The following is a 27,261-nucleotide window of genomic DNA, read 5'->3' as shown; positions in this document are numbered from 1 at the left end:
CCCCTTTTACATACTTGGTCAGATTTCTCTCTCTCTCTTGCTAGTGTAGAGCCAATACCACCAATTCCTTCTGTCCTTCCTAGCAAATCAGGCTTTGCTCTCTTCTGGATGGTCTACATCTTCCTTGAAGTGTGATACACCAAACTGGGCACACCATTCAAGGTGAAGTCATCTTAAGCCCAGACTGGAAAGGAAAGATGACCCCTTTATCCTCACAGGCTATACTCTGTTACTTGCTTTCTTTTTTTAAAGCAGAAGAAATATTCCAATTACCAGTCTATTTTTTTCATGAACAATGCACCTCCATTTGCTCATGTTCTTCTATCCCAGCCCTATCAATGCTCCACCAAGTTAATTTTCACCAATTCACCAAACCATTGCAGCAGATTTTCTTTGTAGTCATTTCTGTTACCTTGCTTTACAGCTACAGCCATCCATCTTTGAGTGTTCTGGATGATTAACATCTTTTTAAAGTTAAGATTTCCTGATTGCTCTTGAAAATGCCTCACTTGATCTCAAGACCCTTCATAGGTGCATGAGTAGTACAGAATTAGTTTGATCACTTAGTACACACAGATCACAGCACAGCTTCTAAATAGGTTTAGTTTCCAATGCAGTTAACCTGTGAAGTTCTCCATGAAACAAAATTTAGATGCATTATTTTGTGTCCAGTAAAGTTTCTGTAATATAATTATTTCTACCAATTTAAGTTTTTATATATGAAAAAAAAGTTCCAATTGGCAGAGGAACACATATGGAACACTTCTTCCCTAAATACTGCTCCCTTGAAGTTTTATGGGATGAAATTTTGTAAAATGATGATCTGTCAGAAGCAACACAATTGGCAAACAGTTACTGGTGAAAATCAACAGTGTCAATGGCAGAAGGTTAACAGAATTTCAGCCACCGAGTTGCAATTTTGAGTTCCATACATGATCCTCTGATCTTTCATTTTAATTTTGAATTAAAGTGCAAAAACTTATCAGAATCCTGGTCTTAAATCAGAATTTGAGTGGTAAATAATTCATTAAAAAATGCAAGTCCTTAATGTTTCTCTCAAAGGACTATGATCACTGCTCGGATTAATTGATACAATTTACAGCCCATTAATACCCTTTATTCCAGCATTTTAAGTTTTGTATAACTGCCAAAATTATGAAAAACAAAATAGCAAGTAAGCAGTAATAACTCTTATTACCTGTTCTTAAAATATAAAAATCAAATTATACTGAATCCAGGGTATACAAGAACCCTCCCAAGTACAAGAACTCTTAGCCCAATAATGTTAAAGTCTGTACTTAAAAACTGGTCCTGTAGCATATGCCTTATGTATCTTAATTCTAATTAGGAAACTAAAGCCTTTAATCATAGAATCACAGAATCAGCTATGTTGGAAAGGACCTCAAAGATCATCCAGTCCAGCCATTAACCTCACACTGACCGTTCCCAACTACACCAGATCCTTAAGAGTAGGGTCAATTTAGGGCTTAAACACCTCCAGGGATGGGGACTCCACCACCTCCCTGGGCAGCCCATTCCAACGCCTAAAATGTTCATACCCATTTCAATCATACCAAATTAACAGCACTATCAGATATCACTGTGTGTTAGTCTGCAGTGTTGGTAAAAAAGGTATTATATTGCAGGTGCAAATAAAAGTACATGGAAGATAGGATTAGAAATCCTACTTATTTCAAAATATTGTCAGAACCACTAGACATTTCATGTAGCAGCAGCCATGCTTATAAGCAGATGGTCTTGGATTTATAGTTGCAAGAAAAAAAAATAAATTATTTTGAGCTCAGAGTTCCATTACTCTCATGCTTGCTTAACAGTTTCAGATCAATTCTCTCTCTCTCTCAAAACAAATGTAGATTCTTTATATGCTGTCTATTCATTGGCTGTAAACCCACCAGTTCCGGTATGCAATTACCAGTGTGGATTTTCCTGAAGGTCCACTAATTCTTGAAACATTATTATCACACATCTGCGAAAGCAACTCTCAACACAAAAACACACCTTCATTCTTCAACACACAAAACAGGTAAGATGGTATCAGATTTATTAATATTTTCTTTTACTAAGGCACATGACGTATAGAAATACTGAGGTACAAAAATGCAGTTTCCTGCACGTGAGATTTAAAACCCCATTTTGACAAAGATGAGCTACATCTCTTCTGCTCAAACATTCAGCTTTTAGCCATTTTTTTCTTTTGTACCAGTTCAACAAGCAACTTGTATCTTGCTATACACTCCTCCTAAAAGGAAAAACAAAAGTGTTAATTAAAAGTTTGATATTTTAGTACTGTTTTAACTCTATACACGCTACCTCATTCTAGAAGAGCAGCTAAGTTCTGGGGGTTGTGTGTGGGGGTTTTGGGGTCTCTGGTTTTGGTGGGGGTGTTTTTAAAAATGCTTTAAAGCTGTACACTGGATTTCAGAAGGAGAACCTGCATCTAGTGAAAAGCAGATTAGAAAAATGAACTTGCAGTTTATGCTTCTTAATGGATAATTTCTCTCTATAAAGAGTACACAAACCCAAGAAAACAGTTGCCTGGTACTTCTTGACAATGACTGTAAAGGCAATTATTAAACAGTCGTATTGTAATACCTACTTCAGAATAGTTACTCTGGTAAGAGCCACGCTGCAGATGGGTTAAGACAAGTCTTTACATTTGCTAACTCAGCACCCATGCCACCAGATACTGTTAAACAGCTTCAGAGCCAGAGAAACACTCAAATCCCCCACCCACGATTTCTGCTCTCACACTGTGTTTGACACACATAAAACTAGGATTTTCTGCAGCTACAATGACTGAAGCAAGCAACCTAAGCTATCACAACTATTATGAAATCTAGCACAGACCAACTATATCAATGACAATGAACGCTATTTTAAAAAGATTATACTTACAAAAAAGAACATTAGATTATTGAGCATTTAACACTTGCAGATGGATTACTTATTTTGTTTGTTCATTGAGATGGGTTGAGAAAGGTAAGAGTGTAAGCAAAGCAGCTCACCAACATTTGGTTACTAACTTTGAATCAAAATTTGTTTTAAAATCTAATTTGTCCTGCAATTGAAGATCTGAAAGGCAGAGGAGAGGTAGGTATTTTAAATGAAACAGGAGGTATTTCAACATTTTCTGTAACAGATGAAACAAACTGCATTAAATGAAAATATATTTTAAATAAAAGCAACAAACATGACAGTAATGCTCTCCAGGTCGATTATGTCAACTGACAGGCTAAGTAAAGACCTCACCTTTCTGCATGGACCCTCAGTTCTTAAGGTAATCATTAATTGGTAGAAAATGTTTCCCCTCAGTTTATACTACAGTTAAGCCAAAACTAAATACCTTGCTTTTTCCAGGAACACATTTTGCTATTTTATCCCAGCGATCTGATGTTCCCTTTGGATACTGCTGCAAGGCCATTTCAAGAAGTTTCTGCTGATTTTGAGTCCACAGTTCTTCTGGGGCACGACTTTTCTCTCTTTTTCTGCTCTCATCATCACTCTCTTCCTCTTGCTCGGTGTTATCGAAATCTTTCTGGCGTCTTCCTCTGCCTTTCTCTTCAGGTATCTCTTTCATTGCTGGTGAAACAATTTCAGGTGTTTTGACAATTTTTCGTTTGCGGTGTCTAGTTTCACTTGCAATGGTCTCCTTTTGATCTATTTGGACATCCATCTGCTCTGGGATATGATCGTAGTTTCCCTCCTCTTCCTCATCCCTTTCTCGCTGGGTGATTATATGGTCTGGCAAATTCATGCTGACTTTGATGTTCTTGGAATTCTGGGCCAGCGTTTTAAGCTCAGAGAGCCTAATGATACCTGTTAGAAGTATTGTTGTTACACTTCTAAAAAAAATAAACCGCAAACAACCAGGGAACTTCCCACAAATAATAGGTACACAATATAGTGCAGAGAGAAAAATAAAGATCCTCTGGATTAAGAGCTCAAGGAAAATGCTTATCAAGACATCACGGTATTTGTTACAAACTTTGCCAATTATGACCTCATTGGGTATATGTGAAGTACTAGTAAATTACCACACTGATACAAACAAACAGAACAGCCTCAACCAGTGAACAAAACCCACAATAAACAGAATAAAGAAGCCTGGGAGGAGGTAGGTAAAGGGAAACATTCCCTCAGAATACCCAGCAGTTCTTCTCTTTGCTCAAACTAAGGCAAGGTCGGAACAGTCCCTCTGCAAAGCATACCCCCAAAGGTACAAAATGCACCGTATTTGCATAGCTATCATCCAAATACAGCATTTTTTCTAAGCATCAATGAGGATCTAGTAGGACACACCTGGTGTATGAGTAACAGAATCCTTCAGTTGTTTGGCTTTCATGGTAACCTGCATTAAAACAACAACAAAAAATATTAAAAAATTACATTATTGGGGCTATTGAAGAATTCATTGGCAACTTACTGCAAAGTACCAACACTGAACATACTTCAAATACAGCGAGGCTGACGTTCTTCAGCTGGCTTTGTTCATGTATGGATCCCAAACTGGCAAAAAGTAACTTTCTAGACTTTGTCCTTTCTAAAACATTCCTATCTTATTAAAATAATGTAAGCAACGCCACACATTTCTATCACCATAATACATCACAGCTGATATTCAAGTTTTATTTTCTTTCATTGTTAAGTCCTAATTCTCTAACCTAAAAATACCAGGGTGGGGAAGGTTAAGGTATAAGGTATAGTTACCTTCTATATATTAGTTTAAGGTATAAGGTATAGTTACCTTCTATATATTAGTTTCTCAAAACTCAGCAAAAGAACAAAATAACCCATGTAGGTCCAGATGATGAAGCACACTAATGGGCAGGCACTCAGTCCCAAATTAAATGTTACAGTATGACTGATCTGTATGACTGCCAAAGATCACCAAAGGCACCTCCTAAGTCCTGATATTTCAGGAAAAAACTTGCCTGTTTCAACCTCTCCATGTATACTGAAATCTGTGTCCTGAGAGAAAAATAACACCAGGTTTAGCGTTTTCATTTTCACTTAAGTAAGGAAACAAACAGGCTTTCTCCCCACCCAAACCAAGGAGCTTCCCCATCCCAAATTTCTAGACCTCGTTATAGATAACAAAGACAATAGGTTTCATTTAAAATTAAGATGCTTTTAATCACTTAGCGTTTGTTATAGCAAATGGTCTAGAGTCCAAAATCCAAGTACCACATAAAAGCATCTTAAAATGTAGTATACTCAAAGAAATTCACACACTTTTTAATTACTGAAAACGTTTTATGAATATCAGATCTCAATTCCAGTTTTTTTGAAGTCTTTATGAAAAAGCTAGAAATTGAAATCAAGTAGTCTGAGCCACCCAAATCAAATACAACTTAAAATGTAAGCGGGTAACGCACTGAATCAGCACCAATACTACCTGGGATGGGTAGCCTGCATTTCCTGCTGTTTGAACTTGGGCCTTCAGATGTTATCATCTGTTTAGCCTAAGGCACTTTGCAGTGTGCTGCCCAGAGCAGAAATAAAAACCACATCGCCTACAAAGTCAGAAATTCCTCCATGTGGGATCTTATTTACCAAAAATATGAGTCACCTAGACCTTCAGAGCCACTGCACAGACCTCTCTTGTTTTAACTAATGCATGTTAAAAACAACAGACTAGTATCCTCTATACAGAGCAGCACCAGAGAGCAAACCTGCCAGGGGGTTGTACAGCTATTTGCTGGAAGAAGAAGAAAATATAAAGATTCAGGATTTTTATTCTATGACGAGATTCATAATTGAGTACTTCAGTATTTAATAACTTTGGTACTGTCTGCTTCTAGTCTAATCTGGTTCTCCAACCCACCTTTCTGCCCATGAAACTACAGGACTTCGCTTTAAAAATAGGCAAGTGCTGGATCTCCTTAACTAAATGACAGCAAGACTTAACAAGGCCAAGCGGTCTATTTTCCTTACAAATTAAGCCAAATTTTCTGGGATGATTAAGTTTAAATGAAAACTCTGTGAACAAAGAACCCCCAACTCTAACCAAAACCTTTATCCAGAGGTAGACATCTGGCATGGAAAACTTTGGTTTCTACTGCTGCAATATGATAAAGTTTTAATAGTTCAAGGAGAAATCTCATAATAGTAATATAAACAGATAACTTTAAGTAGCACTAACAGTTCTGTCTGATCTGCATGATCCTGATTTTGAAACAACAGGATGGATCCTCCTTGAAATAGGTGATCCACTAATAGAAATTGCCTTGCCTTCCTTGAGGAGTTTATAGTCTAAAATAATCCAAATTAAAATGTCTTTAATTTTCATTATTAGCAGGGTGTCTCTGTAGGGCCAATGCTTTAAAAGGCTGAGTGGAGGGGAATCCATTCTTGACTGCGGAACAGAATGGATCCTTAGTGGTGTCCTGCTATGCATCTTTTAAATAGAAATTAGTGTATTCTAATCCAGTTAATATACCATATTTTGAAAAGAGTGAGAAGAACTTGTCATGCAAACAAGTAGCTGATCCTTTAGAGTTTACTGCAACGATGCAGTGGATTCACTGCAAATATGCAAGGCATTATCTATGTTCACATATTCCAGAAAGGCCAAGAAAGCAAGAAAAAAAAAAGATAATAAAAGATTCCCTGAACAAAACAGAGCAAAATAAATTGCAAGCCAAGACAAAGACAGGTATACTTAGTTGCTAGCCCAATGCCACTGTTTGGTTTTCTCTATGTTGCACCTCTGACGTTTTTAACGGAGGTTGGTAATTATTTTATCTTTCAACCTCAGGCTACACATGCAACATAAGTTGCTAGTGGTGCAAATCAATATGCTGGGTTCAAGTTTTCCTTTACAAGACGGACGTTCCCAAATTAGGTTAGTACAGGTATCCCATAACATATAAATTTTGCTGCGTATTACATCCAACTGAATTAGAATCTAAACCAACCCCCTCCACTAGAACAGTGAAGGATTTTGGTTTATTCCTAGACCCTAATGGCATTCTGCAGTTCCTGAACTTTTTGCGTGTTGGGGAAGTAACCTTGCCACAGGTTAATTTATTTTGGATAACTTTAGCCATAACAACTTGGTGAACCCAGATGTAGCATTTGTAGTAAGTTACTCCGTTTATCACATGTAACATTTCCAAGACTTTCTCTTCTGAAGGCATTATGATATCTGTCCATATTTTGATGGACTTTCAATTTGAACATTCACCAGGTAAGCTGGAAATAACAACTGTGTGCATGGTTTAGATACTGAAAATCTACAATTTCAAACACTGAACAAACACCTTCAGTCGACATAAGTTTGACAACTCATCAAGCTTCTTACAGCTTTACTATCACCATTCACAGGTTACATGAGAAGATTATTTGTGTATTATTCTTTTTTTTTTTTTTGAGTCAGCTTTCTTCATCATACAGATGATTTTGCAAGCCCTTTCCCAGGTGTTATGTACAGTTCATGTTTACTCCAGCTCTTTTCACTTAGAGTTCAAGTATCACTTATTTAGAATTAAGATTTGTCCATCTGCTTCAACTGTCATTGCTGTTAAAGATGCTGACACAGAGCAAGAATCGTAACATGTCAGTATTAAACCACTAAGGATTATTAGGTATCCAACCTATGGAACATATGAAATTGTATTTCAGTCTGATCCGAGTTTGGTCATTGCTCTTGCCACTCAAATTTGCAGACCCTTCTGTTGCCAGTTCCTCTATACTTTGACATCCTTACTATCAATTTAAATTTCCTCTCCAGTGGTGAGTAGTGTTGTCCACTAGCTAGTTCTTAGTGATTTAAAAAAAAAAAATAAATCACTAAGTTATGTAATGTAAATTGATCCATTGCTTTCTCTACTTGAATTTCTTATAACTTCCTTATATTATTACTTTTTCATTAGGTAACAGATAACATACTTGGAAATACTGTTATTCAAAGTGTGACGCAGTTGCAGAATTACTCTTCTAGTTATTATTGCAGATTGTTTCTGCATAATGCTCTAAAATTACTGTTTTCATGTATATTAAATTATGAGTGTTATCATGACTGAGAAGTTGTGCTAAAAGCCTGCTGTTGTTGACAACAGCTTTCACCAAAGTATTGGTCAGCCCTTAAGAAATCCTGGGTCTGTGGACACCTTAAATAATAAGGATCAAGACTATGAAATTGTTTTAAAAATGAAGAGGGCAGATCCCATATTCCTGCAAGTATTTGTACTGCTGAACAGACACACTGCATTATTTTATAGGAATCAACTTTAAACATTGCTGTTTCTATGCCCAAATAACCTTGGCATCCCTGTGGTCCACCAGGGATAACAGAAGTCACAAAGTCAGGTAATCACACCCACAGTGAAACAGATTTTCTTAGACAGAGAAAGATGACCAAAAAATTAACGTTGGATGCAAGCAATAAAATTGCTGAAGTAGAAATCAAACCATCTTACTATGGGACCTACAGAAAGACGCCCCAGGAACAGTTTGCTTCTGAGGACTCCCTTCAGAATTCAGTTTCAATAGCTCTTCAGCTACAAAAAGATTTTATTGAAAGCGAGGGGGATTAGTGGGATGATTTTATGCGATGAAAGCCAGACAGAGCTGGTTTCCTCCTGTACTGCTGACAATTAGTCCAGATCACAAGACTAGTTGCTACCCAGCAAGACACCCAGCAGTAAAAACATTCCTCATCATGACCATCCAGATGTTAAATCTCTTGTTACCCTGGACACCTGCCACCTCTTTCAGATGGGACAATCGATGCTTCAGAGATATAGAAAGAAAAGTAAAATTATTCCGAGTCAGCTTAAAAGACTCTCAGTAGTGTAGGCAAAAGCAAATTCTGCTGTCACATGAATGAGAGGCTACTTTCCATCCTGCAGGGAAGGCTGACAAAAAAGCACGGAATTGTGACAGACCTAGAGGGAAAACCCTGTAAAGTCAGGTACAGCGATCCTACCGATGCCAGAGAGAAACAGCCCTTTTGCAGAAGATGCAGAGCAACTCCCATTCCCACAGCAGCAGACGCCAGCGCATCACTTAGGCTGACCCCACCTGCATCACAACCAGCCCAGCTTCACAGGGCCCACACCAACGAGGCTTTGAAGCCTTTGCCATTTTGCTGTCTCCTGGCAATCTTCCAGGGGCAACAATCTATCTTCCTTCTCTGAATAGGAAACTAGTTTGATCAAGATTGCACCAGATAATTACAGAAGTACAAATCTCTTTGGTTCTGAAAACATTATGAGAAAATAATGTGGGGTTTAGAGAGGAAGGAATAACACATGTCACTTGGCTTCTCATATGTATATAACCTTCTTGCAAGGCAGGAGAACATGTTATTGTGCTACTAAAACCTGCAGGTTCTGATAAAATTGTTTACTATTCTTATAATCTTCCTGAGCAGAATATTTACTAAAGCTAACATAGTTTCTCAGCATCAACTGTCAGAAGTTTGCTGTCCCAGTAGCAGTGTTCTGTTCACCCAGTTGTTATCCTCCTGGTTGCTCTCCATCTAGTTAGTGTACAAAAATTCCAAGATCTGTGGAATTAGAGAAAAAAATAACATGGAGACAGCCTGTGAGTAGCTGAGGCTAATATGCAGCAGTGAGAAATTTCTTGAAGCTTTGAGGCTAATTTGAGTTAAACCCCACATTTTTCTCATAGAGAAAAGCCAGACACAGGATTTTAAGGCCTTCCTGGCTTTGTCAAAGTAGTAGGCTTTTGCAGAACCTTCCAGAACACCATGGAATAAATTGCTGAATTTGAAGTTCTCCCCTTACAACCAAGATATTACCTGCTGCACTGAGTTGTTCTTCCAATCTAGATCTAAACAGCTTTTTCATAGCAACCACAATTGTATCAAGAACCATCTGACCCAAGTCAGTCAACAATAATGACCCATTCCTTTATTTTCATGACAGACTCAAAATTTGTTGCTTTACAAACCGCCTTCCCTTATATCCACTTAAAAGGCTGCTAAAATTGTTTTCCAGTTTGGAAGAAACTTGAAATACTTCAGTGAAACTCTGAATACTGAAGCATCAAGTCAGATTATTTTCCGTACTTTCGCAAATATCCTAAATCTACAACTTACTACATCCCTTGAAACAAAATATTTCAGATCAGAAGATGCATCTTTGTTTTGGCCCTGTTTATAACAGTTTGCTTAATAGATTGTTACCAACTTTCCCAGGCGTACGTAACATAACTAGTCTTTATCTACTGTGTAAATTACACATTGGATTTAATGATAACATTGCGAATGAGTATTTAAGGACAATGTGCTTTTATTCTTGAAAGAACCAAGAGACATGTTACAAATTTAACCAATTTGCTTAGACCAAGCAGTTGCAGCCGGCAACAGTACAATCTTCTTATGGTTATTCTGAACTTTGCCACAGCAGATGGAGAGGAGGTAGCTACCTCAACAGAAATCCCCACAACTGTGAGTTTAATTATGAGGCAGTTTAAGATGTGGCCTGCAAAAAAGATACACTTGGCCTAAATCACCATACATAGAACACTAGCCCTCTCCTGTTTAAGTGCCCAAATAGTTAATTTAAAGCAGCAGCAGGAATGCTCCTTTTTTAAGGACACAGAAAGGGGAAGAACTCAACAACCAGAATTGTCATGATGTTGGAAACTTTATACTATGCTCCTTTTTTTTTGTCAGTTAAAATCCATGTTTGAGAGTCAATTGAGCTCAATACTATGGCACTCACCCTAGAGAGGAGCTTGGCTCAAAAGTCCATTGCAACAACTACTTGTACATCCTATTTTCTGACTGTTGCAAACACATTACCTTTCCTGAGAGTCAGAAGATTTGAATTCTGCAATGGAATTTAAACCTAGCTCACCAGAATGTATGAATTCCATGAATTCAAGCCACTAAAAAAGTTGCTGCATCACAGGCTTGATCACTCCACAAGCCATCTATTTGAATTAAAAGCTGGTATCCCACTGTCTTCTGTAAAAAACTTTTTCCTCTAAATGAAAAGAATGCTCTGGTCATGCTCTTTATGAGAAAGAAATCAATCCATTTTGCATTTGGGTGTAAGATGCATTATGCTGCCCAATTCTGCAAAAACTGTAGGGATGACTCTAAGATTGCACAAATTAATTGCAAAATTAGTACAATGAGGGAACTGTAAACAGCAACCACAGCACCCCCCCAAGTATAAGCAGAGACATTCTGCTGAGTCTGTGGGATTAGACAGGTGTTTCCAAGATTCACTCTCATACTGAGGGATCTACATGACCTACATATGATCTCAATCCCATTTTAGATATTGATAACCCCTTCTGGACCTCAATCCAGAGCTAGGTCTTTATACATCAATAAGCAACTGGAAGAACTATTGATTACGTAAATGTATGCAAGCTGTAAGGGTGAATGTTTCAGAATATCCACAACTGGAGAGTGAAGTAACTGAGTGAACACTGACATGGTATTCAAAATTAAACATAAAACAGACTTAGGAAAACAATCTTCAAAAGCAAAAAAATGAATACATTCACAAACTTTTACATATGGATCACTCCTCATACAGATGTTTTCTTGCTGGCAAGGCAATGAGCTTGCATTTGTCAAAAATAAGACACCTATTGTAGAATGGCATATAAAGTACAATGAGTATGAACTCATGGAATCAGACTTAAAGGCTGAACTTGTTGCTTGGACATACAAGAGATCACAAAATAAGCACGCCCCTCCGAACCTTATGCTTTTGGGTTTCATGATAATTCAGAATATCTGCTCAAATATAATCACCTGTCTATTGTTTTGCTGTCACCTTAGGGTTTTTCTATACAGGCAGCAAATATCAATCAGTCTGTTTCTGCAACACAAATGCACGAGATTAGTGACTGCTGGAGAAAACAGAATCAGTTTAAATCCTGTAAGTGAATGATATTACTTCACAAGTATGAAATCTGAGATCTCTTTGCCTTTAATTTAAAAAACCTGTACCTAATAATCACATTAAAGTCTGTTTGGCATGCCAGACAGCTTTTACTTCCTCTGTTATTTTTACAATTTGGACATCCTTTGTAGTTACTGAAATTAATTTATGCCTTTCAGCAAATATTTTTTTAAACTTTTTATCTATAAAGGTAGGTATTGTCAAGTACAATATACTTCTATAATTTCACATCTAAGTGTTTTTTCTCAATTTTTTAATTCAGCAAATGCTGACAATCATTATAAATCTTCATAAAGCTTAGCATTTGTCAAATCAAACAAGATTACTTTTTGCAGAAATAGTCTTGAAACTCCATTCCATTCATTATTTATACTATGTTCTAGTGTGTTCACAGTGCTTTGGAAATTCAAACATAACTTTTTATTTCGTTTTAAAAGGTCAATTATTTCCTTAAGTATTGGAGGACAGGAATGAGAACTAAGCCTGGAGCAACAAATTCAGCAAGGAAAATGGGTCAAAGAACAGATGTTTAGAGGATGACAGAGAGCAGTGGTACAGGTAACCAGGTCATCAGGCAGGAATCCTGATTAGAGTTAACTGAACTCCATTTCCCCTTCATAATCAAAATACTTGAAAATCTAATTTATAACACCAGCCAACTGCAGTAAAAATTACTTAAAAAGCTGTAGAAGCTTTCAGTTGTGAAAGCTGTAAGATTTCATTATACTAAGCCAGTTGAAAATCATCTTTATGGGAAAAGATTGCTAAATTCTCAATACACACATATTAAAATGACAATTAGCAATTTAAATAATTAAGCATACTGATAAAACCAGCACATTTTAACCTCATCTATTTTGGGTTGACTATTCATTGGCTGTTAAAAGATGTCTTCCTGCAGAGAGACAGACAAACATATCCTATATTTAACATGACAAAAGTGAAAGTAATAAGCCTTCCTACAGTATGTCCGCACCACAGTTGCAAGCTTAACCTAGCTCTCAGCTGAAAAAAATAGGCATGTTTGCAAAGATATTTATGCTGCCTGATGCGATACCAGCATAAATATATAAAATTTAATAAATTTATAAATACCAGCAAAGATACTCATGCTGGTATCGCATCAGGCAGCATAAACAGAAACAGTGGAGCTGACTGAACTCATGGGCATTACAGCACGGACAGAGCTGTTTATTGTCAGGTTCTGGCTGGCACTTTCCTAGTGGCCTGCATCACATCACGTGTATGTACCTGTTTGCATAGGGAATCTGGTAGACATATCCATATAATGGGCCTCATAGTAATCTTGTTTGTGCAGTAGGTTGGGAAATAACAGTTAACAAACTTAACTGTCCACAACCCCCCAATGTGAGTAGTAGTAGAAAAGAAAAAAATAAATCTGAAAGAACACTCTGTTAGGAATTACTGAATTTAAGAACAGTCAGGCTAAGATATATGCAGTGATTACTAAACCAGCTATGGTGACTATCTGGCTTTAATTTTACATTTTTTAAAATGAGTTCACACATGCTTCCAATTGTAGGGAAGGTTTTGTTTCCTCCCCCTTTCCTCCTAGATAGCTTGCACTTGCTAGTCTAATCATAGACCATATGAAGAGAAGGACCTAACCTCAAGGCAGAATCACTACAGTGATGTTGTTTCTTGCAGATGTTTGTGTAACCTGTTCTTAAAGGCCTACAAATATGGAGATTCCACAACAGCTTATTCTACTGCTTTATCATGTCCATTATAATTCTTTGCCCCTCCATGTCTAACCCCACAGCCTGTGATAAAATGTAATTAACTCTTGCCCTATAAAACTAATACAGTGCACAATCCCCTTCCTCTTTACAGTTTTATTTTTATTTAGTTGAATATTACATCTTCAGTTCACATTTTCTTTCAGTTCAATGACATGAATTCCTTCACAATCTCTCCTTGTAGTCACACTTTAGGGGACCTATTATTTTCTTTATTCTCATCTGGACTCTTTTTATTGAATCGCATGTTTGAGGCAATACTGAAGAACAGACACAAACTAAGGATGTAGATGCAGGTTCAGCATCTTCCTGTTTGTACATTCTCAAGTAAGATCCTTGCCTTTTTCACAACAACTCACTATTTGTTGACTTGTACCTCGCTCATTATCTCCACTGATCCCCATGTTCCTTTAAGAGCTACCCCTAGACAGTTGTTTGGCATCTTTTATCTGTGAACCTGATCACCATCTTGCTGCGTGTCCTTGCATATATTGTCTGTTTAACTTCACCATATTTTTTGTATCTTATTTTTCTAATTTGTCCTGACCTTTCTGAATTCTACTGATCTTCCAATATACTTTCAGTCCCTCTTAGCTCTTTAAGATTTACATGTGCTCACCAGATTCTGGGGTATCAAAGTCATGTTCTAGCAAAAGCAAGGAAGAATTTTCCAAGCTGAACAAATCTCTCTGGAAAGGAGTCAGAAAAACTTTTGGGGGCTTCTTGTATGTGAAAAGCTCCACGTATTAGAAACTTTTCTTCACACTGTTGCAAAACTCAATGTCAAGAGGAAAATTTAGAAATCTATTAAAAAACCTCCACAACAAATAAACCCACAAAACTAAGTTAAAAACAACACCATGAAGCTAAAAAGTTCACAAAAGCCAAGTACAGTCTCCTCAAGACATTTTATCCTGCTTAAAAATTGCCAGTGGAAACAAATATATTCTGATGTGGGAATTTACTTTTTAAAAAAGGATGGAGTCTAAGACAATTTAAAATGGAATCTCTGGGGTGGTTAGAGGGAGTGAATTTCACTGATTGTCTTCTGGTATGTATGAATGCTTTCAGCTTATTCTTTAAAAAATATTGAAATATATTTCCAAATTTTTTTGCTGAGGAAGAAAGCTCTAAGACAGAAGCAACAATGGAGAGATCACTTTGCACTGGATTACTTTATACTGTTACTATTACCACCTATTTAGCTAATCTACTATTAAAAAGGGTTTGAATGTGTAAAATCACATGGAAACAAACACACTGTACCTTGTCAATCCTTTCTACTATAGTTTTCTGACTGTGAAAGGAAAACCAAGCCTTACTGCTCTTGATACTTTACAGGAGAAGAAACAAGCAGAAAGCAAGTTTTTAAAAAGTATTTCCTGTGTCACAGAAAATGTCAAAAAAAATATTCAAATTTGGCCTTAAATGGTTTTCTTAAGATCTAGTGCATTTGCCAGATAATACACACTTCATACTCTCTGGATTGACTAATGTTAGATTACCTGTAAACAAGAGATTCCCAAACTCTGCTACACAAGCTATTTCAAAACAGCATCTCATACACCAAACTTACCTCCCTGCACCTCTTCCAGTGGAAAGAGGGAACAGTTGTTTGGGGGGCAAGTGCTGCCCATACATGTAAACACCTCCTCTTCTGGATGCAAAGCTTAACAAAACCAGAAGATTTTCCTGCAGCTTTAGCATAAGGTTTCTTATTCAACTATGGTTATGTCCAAGCAAAGTAAGAATCCTTGCTGTATTCTGTCACCTTTCACAAATATAAGGGATAGCCTGTACTTCCTGTCCAATAGCTGAACAGATATATCTGAAGTAGTTCCCAGTTTCAACATTTCTGATACTGATGCAGTAACAGTTTGAGATCCAGAGAAGTTTCCAGGAAGTTTTCGTTTAAGTGTTTCCTCTTAAAACCTAATTGCTGCAACTCTGTGCAACGTGATCATCAAAGTAGCAGAAACTCTAGTACTAAAGTATTCTGCACCATGAAAGCTGACCTGGCATTATCATCGGTTGGAAATTTGTAGAGAAGTAAAAACTTGTGTAGAGAACACTTACGTTAATCACATAGATGGAGGTCACTGGAAGGAAAAAGGATTACACTCAGACCTCTCTCCACACATAAAAATCGCTGAAAATTCTTTTTTTCCATACAAGAAAATGACAGCTCTTAGAACATAGACCTTTCTTTCAGATCTCTTACCAATTCGCTGAAAAGAAGAGCATGTTGCCCAGGACTTCTCACCTAATGGAAGAGGTGAGGGTTTTTTTCCTTTCCAGTACTGGGTCTAAGTATGGTAGCTAAATATATTATGCAAAGGATTCTTAAGAAAGAATGTTTTTACACCTGCATAAAGGAGTAAAGCAGAAAATGAATGCAAAAGGCAATCTTAAGATAGTGTTAGATTTGTGATGGGTTTCTGTGAAACCATTCCATATGTCTGTATTATCAGTATCAAGCAAATTAGTTTTTCCAAAGCAATCTCAAAAAGATCTTCCCCATGCACACTGCCTACTACCAAGTCATGTGAAATATTTTTGCTGTTAATAGGTGTTCAGTAAAATGTAGCATCTTTTTAATAAAGTCACTCCACTTGAGTAGTGTAAATACTTCAAGGACTATGATAAACAACATTAAACAGAACAAACAAAAAAAAAGACTCAATTTCATTTGCATAACGGGTTAGTAACTTCTTGCTTACATCCACTTATATGCAAATAGTGGTTTGTTCTAAAATGATAAGAATGCAAATGGCTTGTTTTCTAGTATATGTGAGTAATGTAATTGTATAGATGCATTAAATCTTTAAAAATAACTTTGAAAAATATCTTTCTGTGATTATATCAGCAGGGAAGAAAAAACCCCAAAACACTTAAGTAGCACACAAATTGCCCAGAAGGCTCTAATGGGTTACGTTTCACTCTTGCCAGAACCTTTGTTTCCCATTATTTAAGATAATTCCTGAAATACAATAAATAAAGAACATTTAATCTTAAAATGTACATCAACAGATTGAAACATTATTCTCATTAACCCCTCCAGAGCCTATAAAATAGGGTCAGCTGAAAGGGCTTTCAAATGGTCCTCAGCAGATACTACATCATGTTCTAGTGATCTATTGCTTGAAAAGGAAAAGTCTTTTACAGCCTAACCCCTAAGGGTTTTAAGATCATAACACTTAAAATCCGTAAGTACAAGCTTTCTTTGATATCTGGTACAATACTATAAAATATGAATTAACAAGGATATTAATCATTTTACACAATATCATTATTAACCATGCTATAATCCAGAAAAAGGGACTGAAATAGTATCATATGTATAACTCACTTTAAAGTTTGCAAAGATTCCGTTTAATTAATGGAAACCACCTGTCTAAACATCATTAGCTCATCTACATTTTTTAAGGACTAGCTTGAAACAGAAATGTAATCTTTAACCAAGTAACACAAACATTTGCTTGCAGTGAAAGGAGATTGCTACAAAACCCAAAGTGCATTGTTTTTCTGTTATTGGGTTACAGTAGCTCAGGTCTGTAAGCACCAGAATCCCCCATCCAGCTGATCAGTTACAGCTGTTAATCGTGGAGGGAGAGACTGGCTGACATCTGCTTCTTGCATAGTTAGTTAATGGTTCACTTCCAGGTCCTAAAAGGATTGTAGCCTCTCTCAAAAGACAAAGTCGGCCCCCATATACGTCTGCCTTCTACACTGCCTGTCTTGTTCTGGTTTGTCACTCTCTATACAATGCAAATCTGAGTGAACTCACATCTGCCACTGATCGACCCAATTCGTGAGCAATCTTTTCCCATCGACCTGGAGTCCCCCCTGGGAACTTAACCATACTTCTTGTCAGCTGGCTGAGGTCCTCCTCTGTCCATTCAGGTGCCTGTAAAACATTTGTAAAACATTCATTACACTGGGATATTGGACATATTTTTTTGAGGTAATATACTGAAAAAACCAGCTTCAAATTAATTCATCAAATTGCGTAAAAAAAAAAAAGTAATAGTTTCAAGGACCTGGGTACCAGCTCCCTGTGCAGCTGCCAAAACCACATGAAAACAACAGGCCAACAGTGAAATATTAAAAATCCTTAACACTCCAAAAATGCATTTTGTATATTGTACACACTAACGTATTTAATTTCTATCGACATTTATGCAATATGCATAACACTATAAAATGCAGTAAAGGTAAAATGGAACAATAATTTTATTAAAGATTATATCTCAGTTTAAGACGTAAAATTTTACACATTTATTTAATTGTACCTGTCAGATTTTTCAGCAAAGAAAATATCCTCATTTTTATATTTTAAAAAAAGCCTCCACATGAAACAAAACAGTCATTTTAGCTTTTTCCCACTGTAATCATCCTATGCTTTAGCATCCTGGGATGATTCAGGAATGAAATCTGTTGATTCGAATATTCCATTAATACTGTTAAACAACAGCCCTCCCCCCCCCCCCCCCCCGCCCCCCCCATATGGTTATGACATAAAACCAAAGGGGATTCTTCTACTACCCAATAACCAAAAGATGTAAAAATGGTTTGCTCTAACTACATAAAACTATTAAAAATAAGTTATTAAATAAAAAACTATTTAAAAGAAGTTATTAAAAAAATAAAGCTATTAAAAATAACTGTATTTGTAACAGCCAAATAGAAGTGAACAAAGCAAGGAACACAGAATTACAGCAGTTTAAGGCATGAAATTGTGCTTGCCTCAGAAGGCAAGACGCAGTAACCATCTCTGACATTTGCAGCATCTTTGGCAACAACCGAAGAGCCACATCTTTGTTACCATCAGTAGTTTGCCATTTTATTTATTTTTAAGGGATTCTTTATGACATACCTCTTCTAATCACCATTTCCGATAATGAACAGGCACATATCAAGCGGTTTGCATTACAGAGCCATCAGCACAGAACAACAGTCAGAGGTGAGTGACCCCAGGGACCATCTCCACAACTACAGCAAAGCTTCTCCCTGACACTAATCCTGCCTGTCATTCTCCCACTGTGCTCTAACCACACTGACATCCGCCTGCCGCACTGCAAGCTTAACGGGGCCCTTCCTGACTTTTTACTGTCTCCCCCAATCAATGGTTCAAGCGTGCTCTTTTCACCATGTCCAAATGGCAGCTTCACTCATAATCAAAGTGCATTGCTCCTGTTAAAGGGCTTCCCGAAAGGCTCCACCATTTGCATTCATTTGCAAAGCAAACTACTTTTATTCACTTTGTTCTGCTATCAAGAGTGTTCCCTGAAGCAGATAAATTGGCATAAATACAACCTGCCACTTAAAAGACAGTAAATAATAGCCAATAGTAGCAAGGATTTCATCAATCGTCCTAGTTTGGATCCATGTAGTCCTTTATTCAATGCTGAAAGCCTCAGACATTCATATTTGGATAGTTTTTAATACAAGTAAGTCTAAAAGGAGTTATCTATGATGATTCAAATGCGAGACGTTTAAATAATATGTATGTGAGATCTTGCACATACATTACATGCATTATCATACAATTATACTCTGGTTTACAGAAGAAATTATAAATGCATAGAAAATCACATTACACAGTAACAACCTTATTACTTGTATTCTATTAAACAAGTTAATATACTCCATTTATTTATTATATTATACTCCACATATATATATATATATATATATATATATATATATATATATATATATCTTATATGAAAATATTTTCCCAGAGATTTTTGGAAGGGAATATTTGGGGTACTTAATGTTCTACTTATAAAAATTTTTATCACTAATTGAAATAATGAATTCTAAGATCTTTGGCTTAAAGGCTTTTGTTCAAAAATTAGTAAAATTTCATACCTCAAAATTAGTATTAATATGCAGTTTACTGTAATTGTCTATTTAATTTGTACTAAAACGGGGGGGGGGGGGGGGCGGGCGGGCGCGTGTGTTGATTTTTGTTGTGGTTCGGCTTTTTGGTTTGTTTTTTTTTTAAACTAAATTCACAGACATTCTCTCTTACCATATCCTAAGCATATCTAAGCAATTACACGTGGAAATCAAGATGATCTTCTCAGTGATGTACACATGTCAGAAGTTTCCTGATAAGTTTTATTTTCAGACTTCTTTGATTTTCCTATGTGCTCACAACTTTACTAACCATTTGTAAATATTACAGAACAAGGTTATCCTCCTAAAATAACAGACAAAACTACAATCATTCTATAGATCTGTAGCTAATTACATAGCTAATTCACAGCACAAGAATTCATTAGCTACATTAAAATATCAATTTGTTAATCTTATTTCAAGCTGACAATAATTTGAGAATGTGAAGATCTAAAACATTTATAAATTTGTGAAATCTTTGAAAAAGCTTTTAGAAAATCCACTCTCATCCACTAAAGCTTTAAAAGAGCTTTTGTGAATTTGCAATTCCTCAGCAACAGTTAATTGTGTCTTTAGATGCAACAGCGCCTACTGTGATCCAACTACTACAAGCCGCTATGAGGGTGGTCATGGTGTGAATGTATTCTCCCTGTTCTAATCTGTGGCCAACTGTAACTGTGAGAGTCAAATGAATGCATAAACATACTGCTTTGTCACCTAAAACCATGTGTGTCCAATATTACTGAAACACTGGGCCAAAATTCATCTCTACAGTAAAGCAATGGAAGACACCACATGGTGAGGGGACAGCTGTTGTTACTACACAAGCATTCAGATTTTGCATCAAAAAAGCCCCATTCTGGGATTAACTCCCCATACTGAATACAAAATTAAAAGTACAGAGTTATGGTCTACAGTCTTTAAAATGAAAACAAGCTACAAGTGTAGATATAAAAAATTCATTGCATTCCCATAAATAATAATCCTTTAACATGGTTTATCATACTTAGCTGGCAATACTGGAGGACTAGTTCACCCAAACCACTATGCACCTTCTACAGAAAAGAAATGTGTTTTACTGTTTAGTATCTCTTCCATGTGCACATCAACTTAGCAATTCCATACCACCTCTTCCAGCATGACAGTCTTACGCTATTAGGATTTTTAAAAAATATGATCAACTCTATTTTCAATTATATTAAAAGCAAATTTTTAGACAACAAAGCATTTCTTTAAAAAAAAAAAAAGTCTTGACTTGTTTAGACTTGTTAACATTAATAAGTATAAAACTATATACCCTTTTATTGATAAAATTGAGAAGTGGCTAGTATTTGAGAGTTTACAAAGAAACTTCTAAAGTTATTTATATTGACTTAACAATGTAAGATAATTGGATTTTTTTAGATTAAATTTTAGCTTTAGACTGTTTCTTCCTGTTATCAACATACTGTAGATTCAGTTAAAATTACTGTGGTATAGAAGTTTGGCTAATGTTTTCAATCTGGCTAGGACTTTGTGTTATGCTTAAATCGATGAATCAGATGAAGCATATCTAGTCCATGATCTTGCAAATAAACCATGAGGCAGTATCTATTTAAAAATACCTGTGCAAGCATTTGTAGAACAAGGGTCCTAAGTAAAATCCCAGACAGTTTTGCGAATCAGGAAACATTTAACCTACAAGGTGGTGGTGTTTCTATCTAGTAACTGTAAGAACAGAATATAAAAGTTTTCCTGATTTAATTTCTTGCCCATAATGTCTTGTTTTTCTCAAAGTATTCTTCTATATTCTTACTATTTCTTGCTTTACCTGCAAGAAGTCTGAAGTCAGTTATGTTTTATGAAGTCTAATACACATCTGGCATTGATCCAGCAGTTGCTGGACCTACTACAGTTCTAAAAATCTCTTATGAAGCTCTAAATATCTGCTAAAGGTTATTAATGATCTGAACTCATATTCAAAGCCACATGTTCATATAACCCTTTGGTCCTTCAAAGTTCTTTGTCAAAACCAACTTCCACAGATACAGTTTTTATTATGTGAGCCAACAAAACCAGACAGGTCTACTGTTTCAGAACAATGGTCAAGGTAGGCCAGTAAGTTCATCATCTGTGCTCAGGGAATGCAGCTGCAGAAAACTTTACTCCATACTTCACAATACCAAGAATGATTAAGTTTATCATTCATCCTTTCCAGCCCCACTCTACTCTGAAAAAAACAGGGACCCTATGCGGATACCAAGAGTAAGAGGAAGACAAGCATATAGGTTACCTATACTTCCCCTAATATTTTCCCAGACTCCAATTATTTTCAGCTCAAGGCATTTCTCTAGGCTGGCATACTACACTCAATGAATCTGTCTTTCAGCGTGTTTTCCAGTCTACCCCGAAACTATGTGAACTTTCTGGATTTGCAACATCTTCTTCATGAGGAGCTGCACACATCTGCTACCCATTATACAAGGAACCACCTTATTTTATCTGTTTTGAACCTGGCTCCTGCTAGCTCTGATAACACCTAGTTCTTGGATTTGAGTGAAGAACCAGCAAATAGTCTATGTCTACTGACTTCCATCTCACAACTTTGTTCAAAATACCCCTCTATAGTATTCCCCCGTAAATTGTTTCTTCCTGGCTAAAGAGTCCTAATGTACTCAGCTGGTTTCTCATGTAAAAGCTGTTTTATGCATAATACTGCCCATGATGCCTTTTTCCAAACACCCTGCAGTTCCATTATAACCAACCTCTCTGAAATGAGGTACCAAACTGCACGCAGCAGGATTAATCACAACTTTATACAGTGGAATAAGGATTCTTCTGTTTTGCTCTATATTACTTTCTCAACAATTCTTAACTTTCACATTGGTTTTTCAAATGATCCTGAGCTGGTGTTTTGAATGAAGCCAGCACTGATAACTCTGAAGATCTCACTCCTCAAGGATCACAACCAGCTCAGAGCTCATCATTATGTGCATGAAGTTAGGACAGTCATCATTTGCATTACTATATTCACATACTGGGAAATTTTTCTGCCATTTTGCCATTGCTCAAGTGAACTCATGAGATCACTCTGCAGTTCTTCAGTGTCAGTTCTCATCTTCACTATTCCAAATAATATTGTCATTAATAAATCTTCTCACCTCAAGGCTCATCTTTTTACCATATTATCATGTTCACTATACTATATGACTACACTGAGCAGCACAGTTCCTAGCAGAAACTCAGCTGAACTCCACTGCTAACCTTGCTCTACTGAAAGAGCTGTTTATTTCTACCCTCCATCTCCTATTTTCTAACTAATTATTTATCTCAGAAAACATCCTTCCTCTTATCACATGACCGCTTTCTTTCCTTAAAAGCCTACAAGCCTTCTTAAACCCTTCTGGAAAATCAAATGGACTTTATCAATTAGATAACCTTCTCCCTGCATATTTGTTAATCCTTCTATGAAGCCCAGAGGGTTTAAGGCAGGACATTTATAGAAGCAATGTTCAGGACTCCATGCAGGTCATATTTACCTGGTGCTTGCTAAATCTATTTCAGTTTTTGATAGTCTTCCCTAAAGAGATGTCAGATGTACAGGCCTGTAAAGGTCCTGAATTCCACTGACAACTTAATAAATAAATAGACACATTTGTCATTTCAGTCCTCAGGCATCCAAGAAAATAATCAGTTAATTGAATTATTTAATCCTTAAATTTTCTTTGAACTCTTGGTTGCATATCCCCTGGTCCCGGTAACTTGAATAATTTAATCTTAAACAATATATTACATGGGTCTAAAAGAACATCACAGATTAATTTTAGAATTTTTCAAAGCAACTACATGTAAATATGAAGATAAAACTAATTATCTTCACTTATATCATAAGCTTATCAAGATAATAACCTAACCATAATATTTTTTGTTTATACTATTGCTTACACAGGAATGCCTTCAGCATTAAAAGCATTAAAATATTAAACAATGTACATAACATAAGTAGACAATAGCTCTTAGGGAAGAGAACCTAAGAACAGAAGCATTAAGTTTCATCCGCCTCAGTATCAGGTCTTCTACCATGTGCAGCAGCAAACGTTTTAGGACAGAGAGATTGTTTCCCTCACAGCTGCCCTTAACCCGGATTAGGGATTTCCTGCGCATGAAGTTGAATTTATTGCTGTTACAAAACCAGTGATGAAGCTGTCCACTCTCTCATCCCATTTTTGCTCTTAATCAATGTTATAAACTGGCTTTCCACACACATTCAGTTTCTCACTTCTCACCATACCCTCCTACCTTTTCATTTGTCTAATATATTTCTGCCCTCCTCTACAGCTCTATGTATCATATAGGAGGGAGAAAGAAAAAAAAAAAAAAACCAAACCTGAACCACCACCACTACCAACAAGCTGCGTGGTTTCTTTAATTTCTATACATACAGTCAAAGACAATTTTTCTGCAGTAGGAGAGTCTGTAGGAAAAGATAAGACTCCTCAGGAGAGCTTTTCTCTAGACCTTCCCTGTTTCAGAATAGGGATTTCACAGACATTTCAATTAGTGCTGCCCTGAATAGTTCTCCATCACCCCTTGCAATTTACCGCACTATAGACCATTTCCAATGCTGAACGGAGCCTTGCAGATACACATGAAACTCCTCTAGTGACATTTTGCAATAACAAAATTGTATCTGTTCCCTGTTCTTTAACTAAGCATTACTCTAAATATCTTCCATCTTTGTCCCTATCATTACTTTGTCTCTACAAAAAGTTTCGCTGACAGAACCTGTCAAAAGCTTTATAAAATCCAAGTACACTGTAAAGCTCTAATAAGGCATAACTTTTCTTTAAATTCACACTAACTTTTCACTATAATTTTAAAATTAGTGCATCTAATACTATCATTCATTTAATAATTTCAAAAAATTACCCAGTATGGAATCCATGCTAACCAGTCTGCACTTTTCAGAATCCTCAATGAAGCTCAAAAATTGATATTCTATTTCCATCTCTCATTTCAAGGCTCATTTAAGTAATTGCTATAATATTAACAGCAGCATTAAATGAATATTAGAGTTTTTTTAGGTCAACTAATAGTGAAGACCATTGTTCCAAGCAATTTTTTATTTATCAACTTCAGATGAATGCTTCAACCTAAAACACTGACTCCCCTACTTGCCTTCAGTACCTGATGTCAAAAACTTCCTAAACTCCTTTATAGTAAATATGGGTGGAAAGGACTTTTAGCCCTAACATCTCCTGGAAACTGCTTTACATTCTGATCATCCACTACTTCCAACAAAATCCTTGGCATCTATTTTCTTTGGAACAAAAAGTAATAATTTTTTGCTCTTGCTTATCTTATTTTGGATTTGCACATAACTTGCAAATGTTATGCTCTTTTGCATAAGCCTTTCCCTTTCCGAAGTTTTTTTCCCCCCAATTAAGCAGCTATCTTCACTTTTTAGTCTCAGACATGAATAACTTAATTCCAATAAAATGGGTATATTTGAGATTCTTCTACTGGCTACCATATTGATTAGTCACAATTTTGACAATTTTTTAAAAAAAACTTTAAGCAGTCTGTTAACCCATCCTAACAGCATGTTAATAGCCAATTTTTAAACATTAAAAAGTAAAATAAGACCTAAGTTTACTTTCAGAGTTCAAGTATATTAGAAACCAAAATACATGTATGTCTGTAACTGTATAATGTTAATGTAACAGCTCCCCCATATTTTTGGGAAAGCAAAACCAGTTGCCATCTCTTCAGAAATATTAACTAAAATATTTATTTACAAGTGCACTTCACAGCTAATGCAGGTCAAAAATGAATTATTATTCAGCTTTCTCATTCCTAGGATGTGCATCTATATGTACCTACATATAATATATATATATATATTGCTTACTTAACCTTAGCGGGAAGCCTGAGTGAGTAATAGATTCTCCCACCACCACCTTCGGCAGTATTACATGGTGCTGCCAGACTATTCCTAGACTTATAATAAGCCATACCTTAACACTGAAAAATTTGTATTCTAGCAGACAGACAAAAAGTGAGAGAGAAGGATGAGAAGTAAATATAAATCAAGTTAAGAACTAGCTATGTGAAGCAGTAAGACAATTTTTTAAAGTTATGATTATATTCAGAAAGTTGCAGATACTCGAAAAACAGTAGCCATCAGTCATCTGACAGAAAAGGTGGCAAACAGTGATTTAAAAATGAAGCACTGGATGAGCTATATACTCACAAGATGATTGCTGTTACACTAGATTCATTCCAACATCTCAGGCTTTCACTTCTAGACATTGGATCTTCTGTGTGTTCCTCCCAGACTGAGTGGCGCTTTAACAAGTATTTTCTCCCACAAAGGTGCCTGCCAAGTTAAAAGGTCACTCTCCAAATATCAAAGATAATAATTTCCAAGCCTTGAGTTGGAGTCTGCAGATTTTCTTTATGTCTGTTTTCTACCATTTTTTCATGTAAATCCCCAAAGTACACAAAGCCATTCAGAGCTGATCTCTCCTCCCCTTTCCTACTTATTATTTATTCCTACGTTGAGAAGTCGGAGCCAAGAGCAGTTTTTAATACTTTCTTTGAAAGTGCTCCAGTTCTAAAGAATCTGTAGAGGAAAGCAATGCTGAGCAGTCATTTTCAAGTTTTGAAGAAAAAGAACACCTCAAAAAATATCTCTAAGTTACTTTAATAAAAATATTTTCTTGTCAATAGAGCTGAAATTGCTCTGAAATGACTTGTTAATGACTAGTCATTGGTATGAAAGATCATCTGGTTAAAGCTACATCACCTGGAAAAACATGAGAGGTAAAAAGAATGAAAACATCCTATTGTAAAAATCTTTAGAAGTATGATAGGAAAAGAGAGAATTATCAGGCATCTGTAGGCAAGATTTTGGTAGCAGGGGTGACCTCCCTGGAAGGAGATGAGGGGCTGCCCTGTGTCAGACAGAGACAGCTCCAGCTGGCTCCAAGAGACCCACTGCAGGACACAGCTGAGCCCATCAGCCAAGCTGGTGACACCTCTGGAGAAACATATTTAAAGAAAGGGCAAAATGCCGCACAGCAGTGTGAGGAGAGAAAGAAAGTGTGAGAAACAGCCCTACAGACACCCACGTCAGAGAAAGGCAGGGAGAAGGTGCTCCAGGCACCAGAGCAGAGATTCCCTGGCAGCGTGTACAGGAGACCATGCTGGAGCAAGTGAATATGCCCTGAAGGACCCACACTGGAGGAGATTTATCCTGAAGGACTGCAACCTGTGGTCCAACGCTAAAGCAGGGAAAGGCGTGAGGACGGAGGAGTGGCAGCGAGGAACTGTTACAGACTGACCAAAACCCCTATACCCCATTCCCTCTGCACCACTGGGAGCAGGGAGAAGGTAGAGGAATTAGGAAAGGAGTTGAGCCTTCAAATTCAAGGGGATTGCAAGGAAGATGGTTTAGATTTGGTCTTTGTTTCTTACCATCCAACTCTATTTTAAATGGCAGTAAATTAACTTTCCCCAGGTCAAGTCTGTTTTGTCTGTGATAGTAATTGATTACTTGATCTCCATGCCAACGAGCAACCTATGAGGTTTTTTTATCTTATTTTCTTCTCCAGTTCTGCTGAGGAGAGGGAGAGTGTGGCTGGGCAAGCATCTGGCAGCCAGCCACAGTAAACCAACCAAAGAATTATGAAGAAATAACA

At 36.6% G+C, this 27,261-nt stretch overlaps 1 protein-coding gene across 1 annotated transcript in view; it reads right to left on the bottom strand.

Moving 5' to 3' along the window:
- Positions 1–2,051: 2,051 nt before the first annotated feature.
- The window catches only part of DNAJC1 (DnaJ heat shock protein family (Hsp40) member C1), a 112,316-nt gene continuing 87,106 nt past the window's right edge, over positions 2,052–27,261 (bottom strand). Inside the window, exons 9-12 of the mRNA XM_074900161.1 lie at positions 17,463–17,582; positions 4,321–4,369; positions 3,365–3,837; positions 2,052–2,260 (exon numbers count right to left, since the gene is read on the bottom strand). Of these exons, the coding sequence (XP_074756262.1) occupies positions 2,192–2,260; positions 3,365–3,837; positions 4,321–4,369; positions 17,463–17,582 (711 nt within the window). The 3' untranslated portion in view covers positions 2,052–2,191. The remainder of the gene's footprint in view (positions 2,261–3,364; positions 3,838–4,320; positions 4,370–17,462; positions 17,583–27,261) is intronic.

This window comes from Athene noctua, chromosome 2 (assembly GCF_965140245.1).
Source record: "Athene noctua chromosome 2, bAthNoc1.hap1.1, whole genome shotgun sequence".
Lineage (NCBI taxonomy): Eukaryota > Metazoa > Chordata > Aves > Strigiformes > Strigidae > Athene > Athene noctua.
Note: the sequence above shows the minus strand (reverse complement) of the source record. Positions and strands in the feature narration are given on the sequence as shown.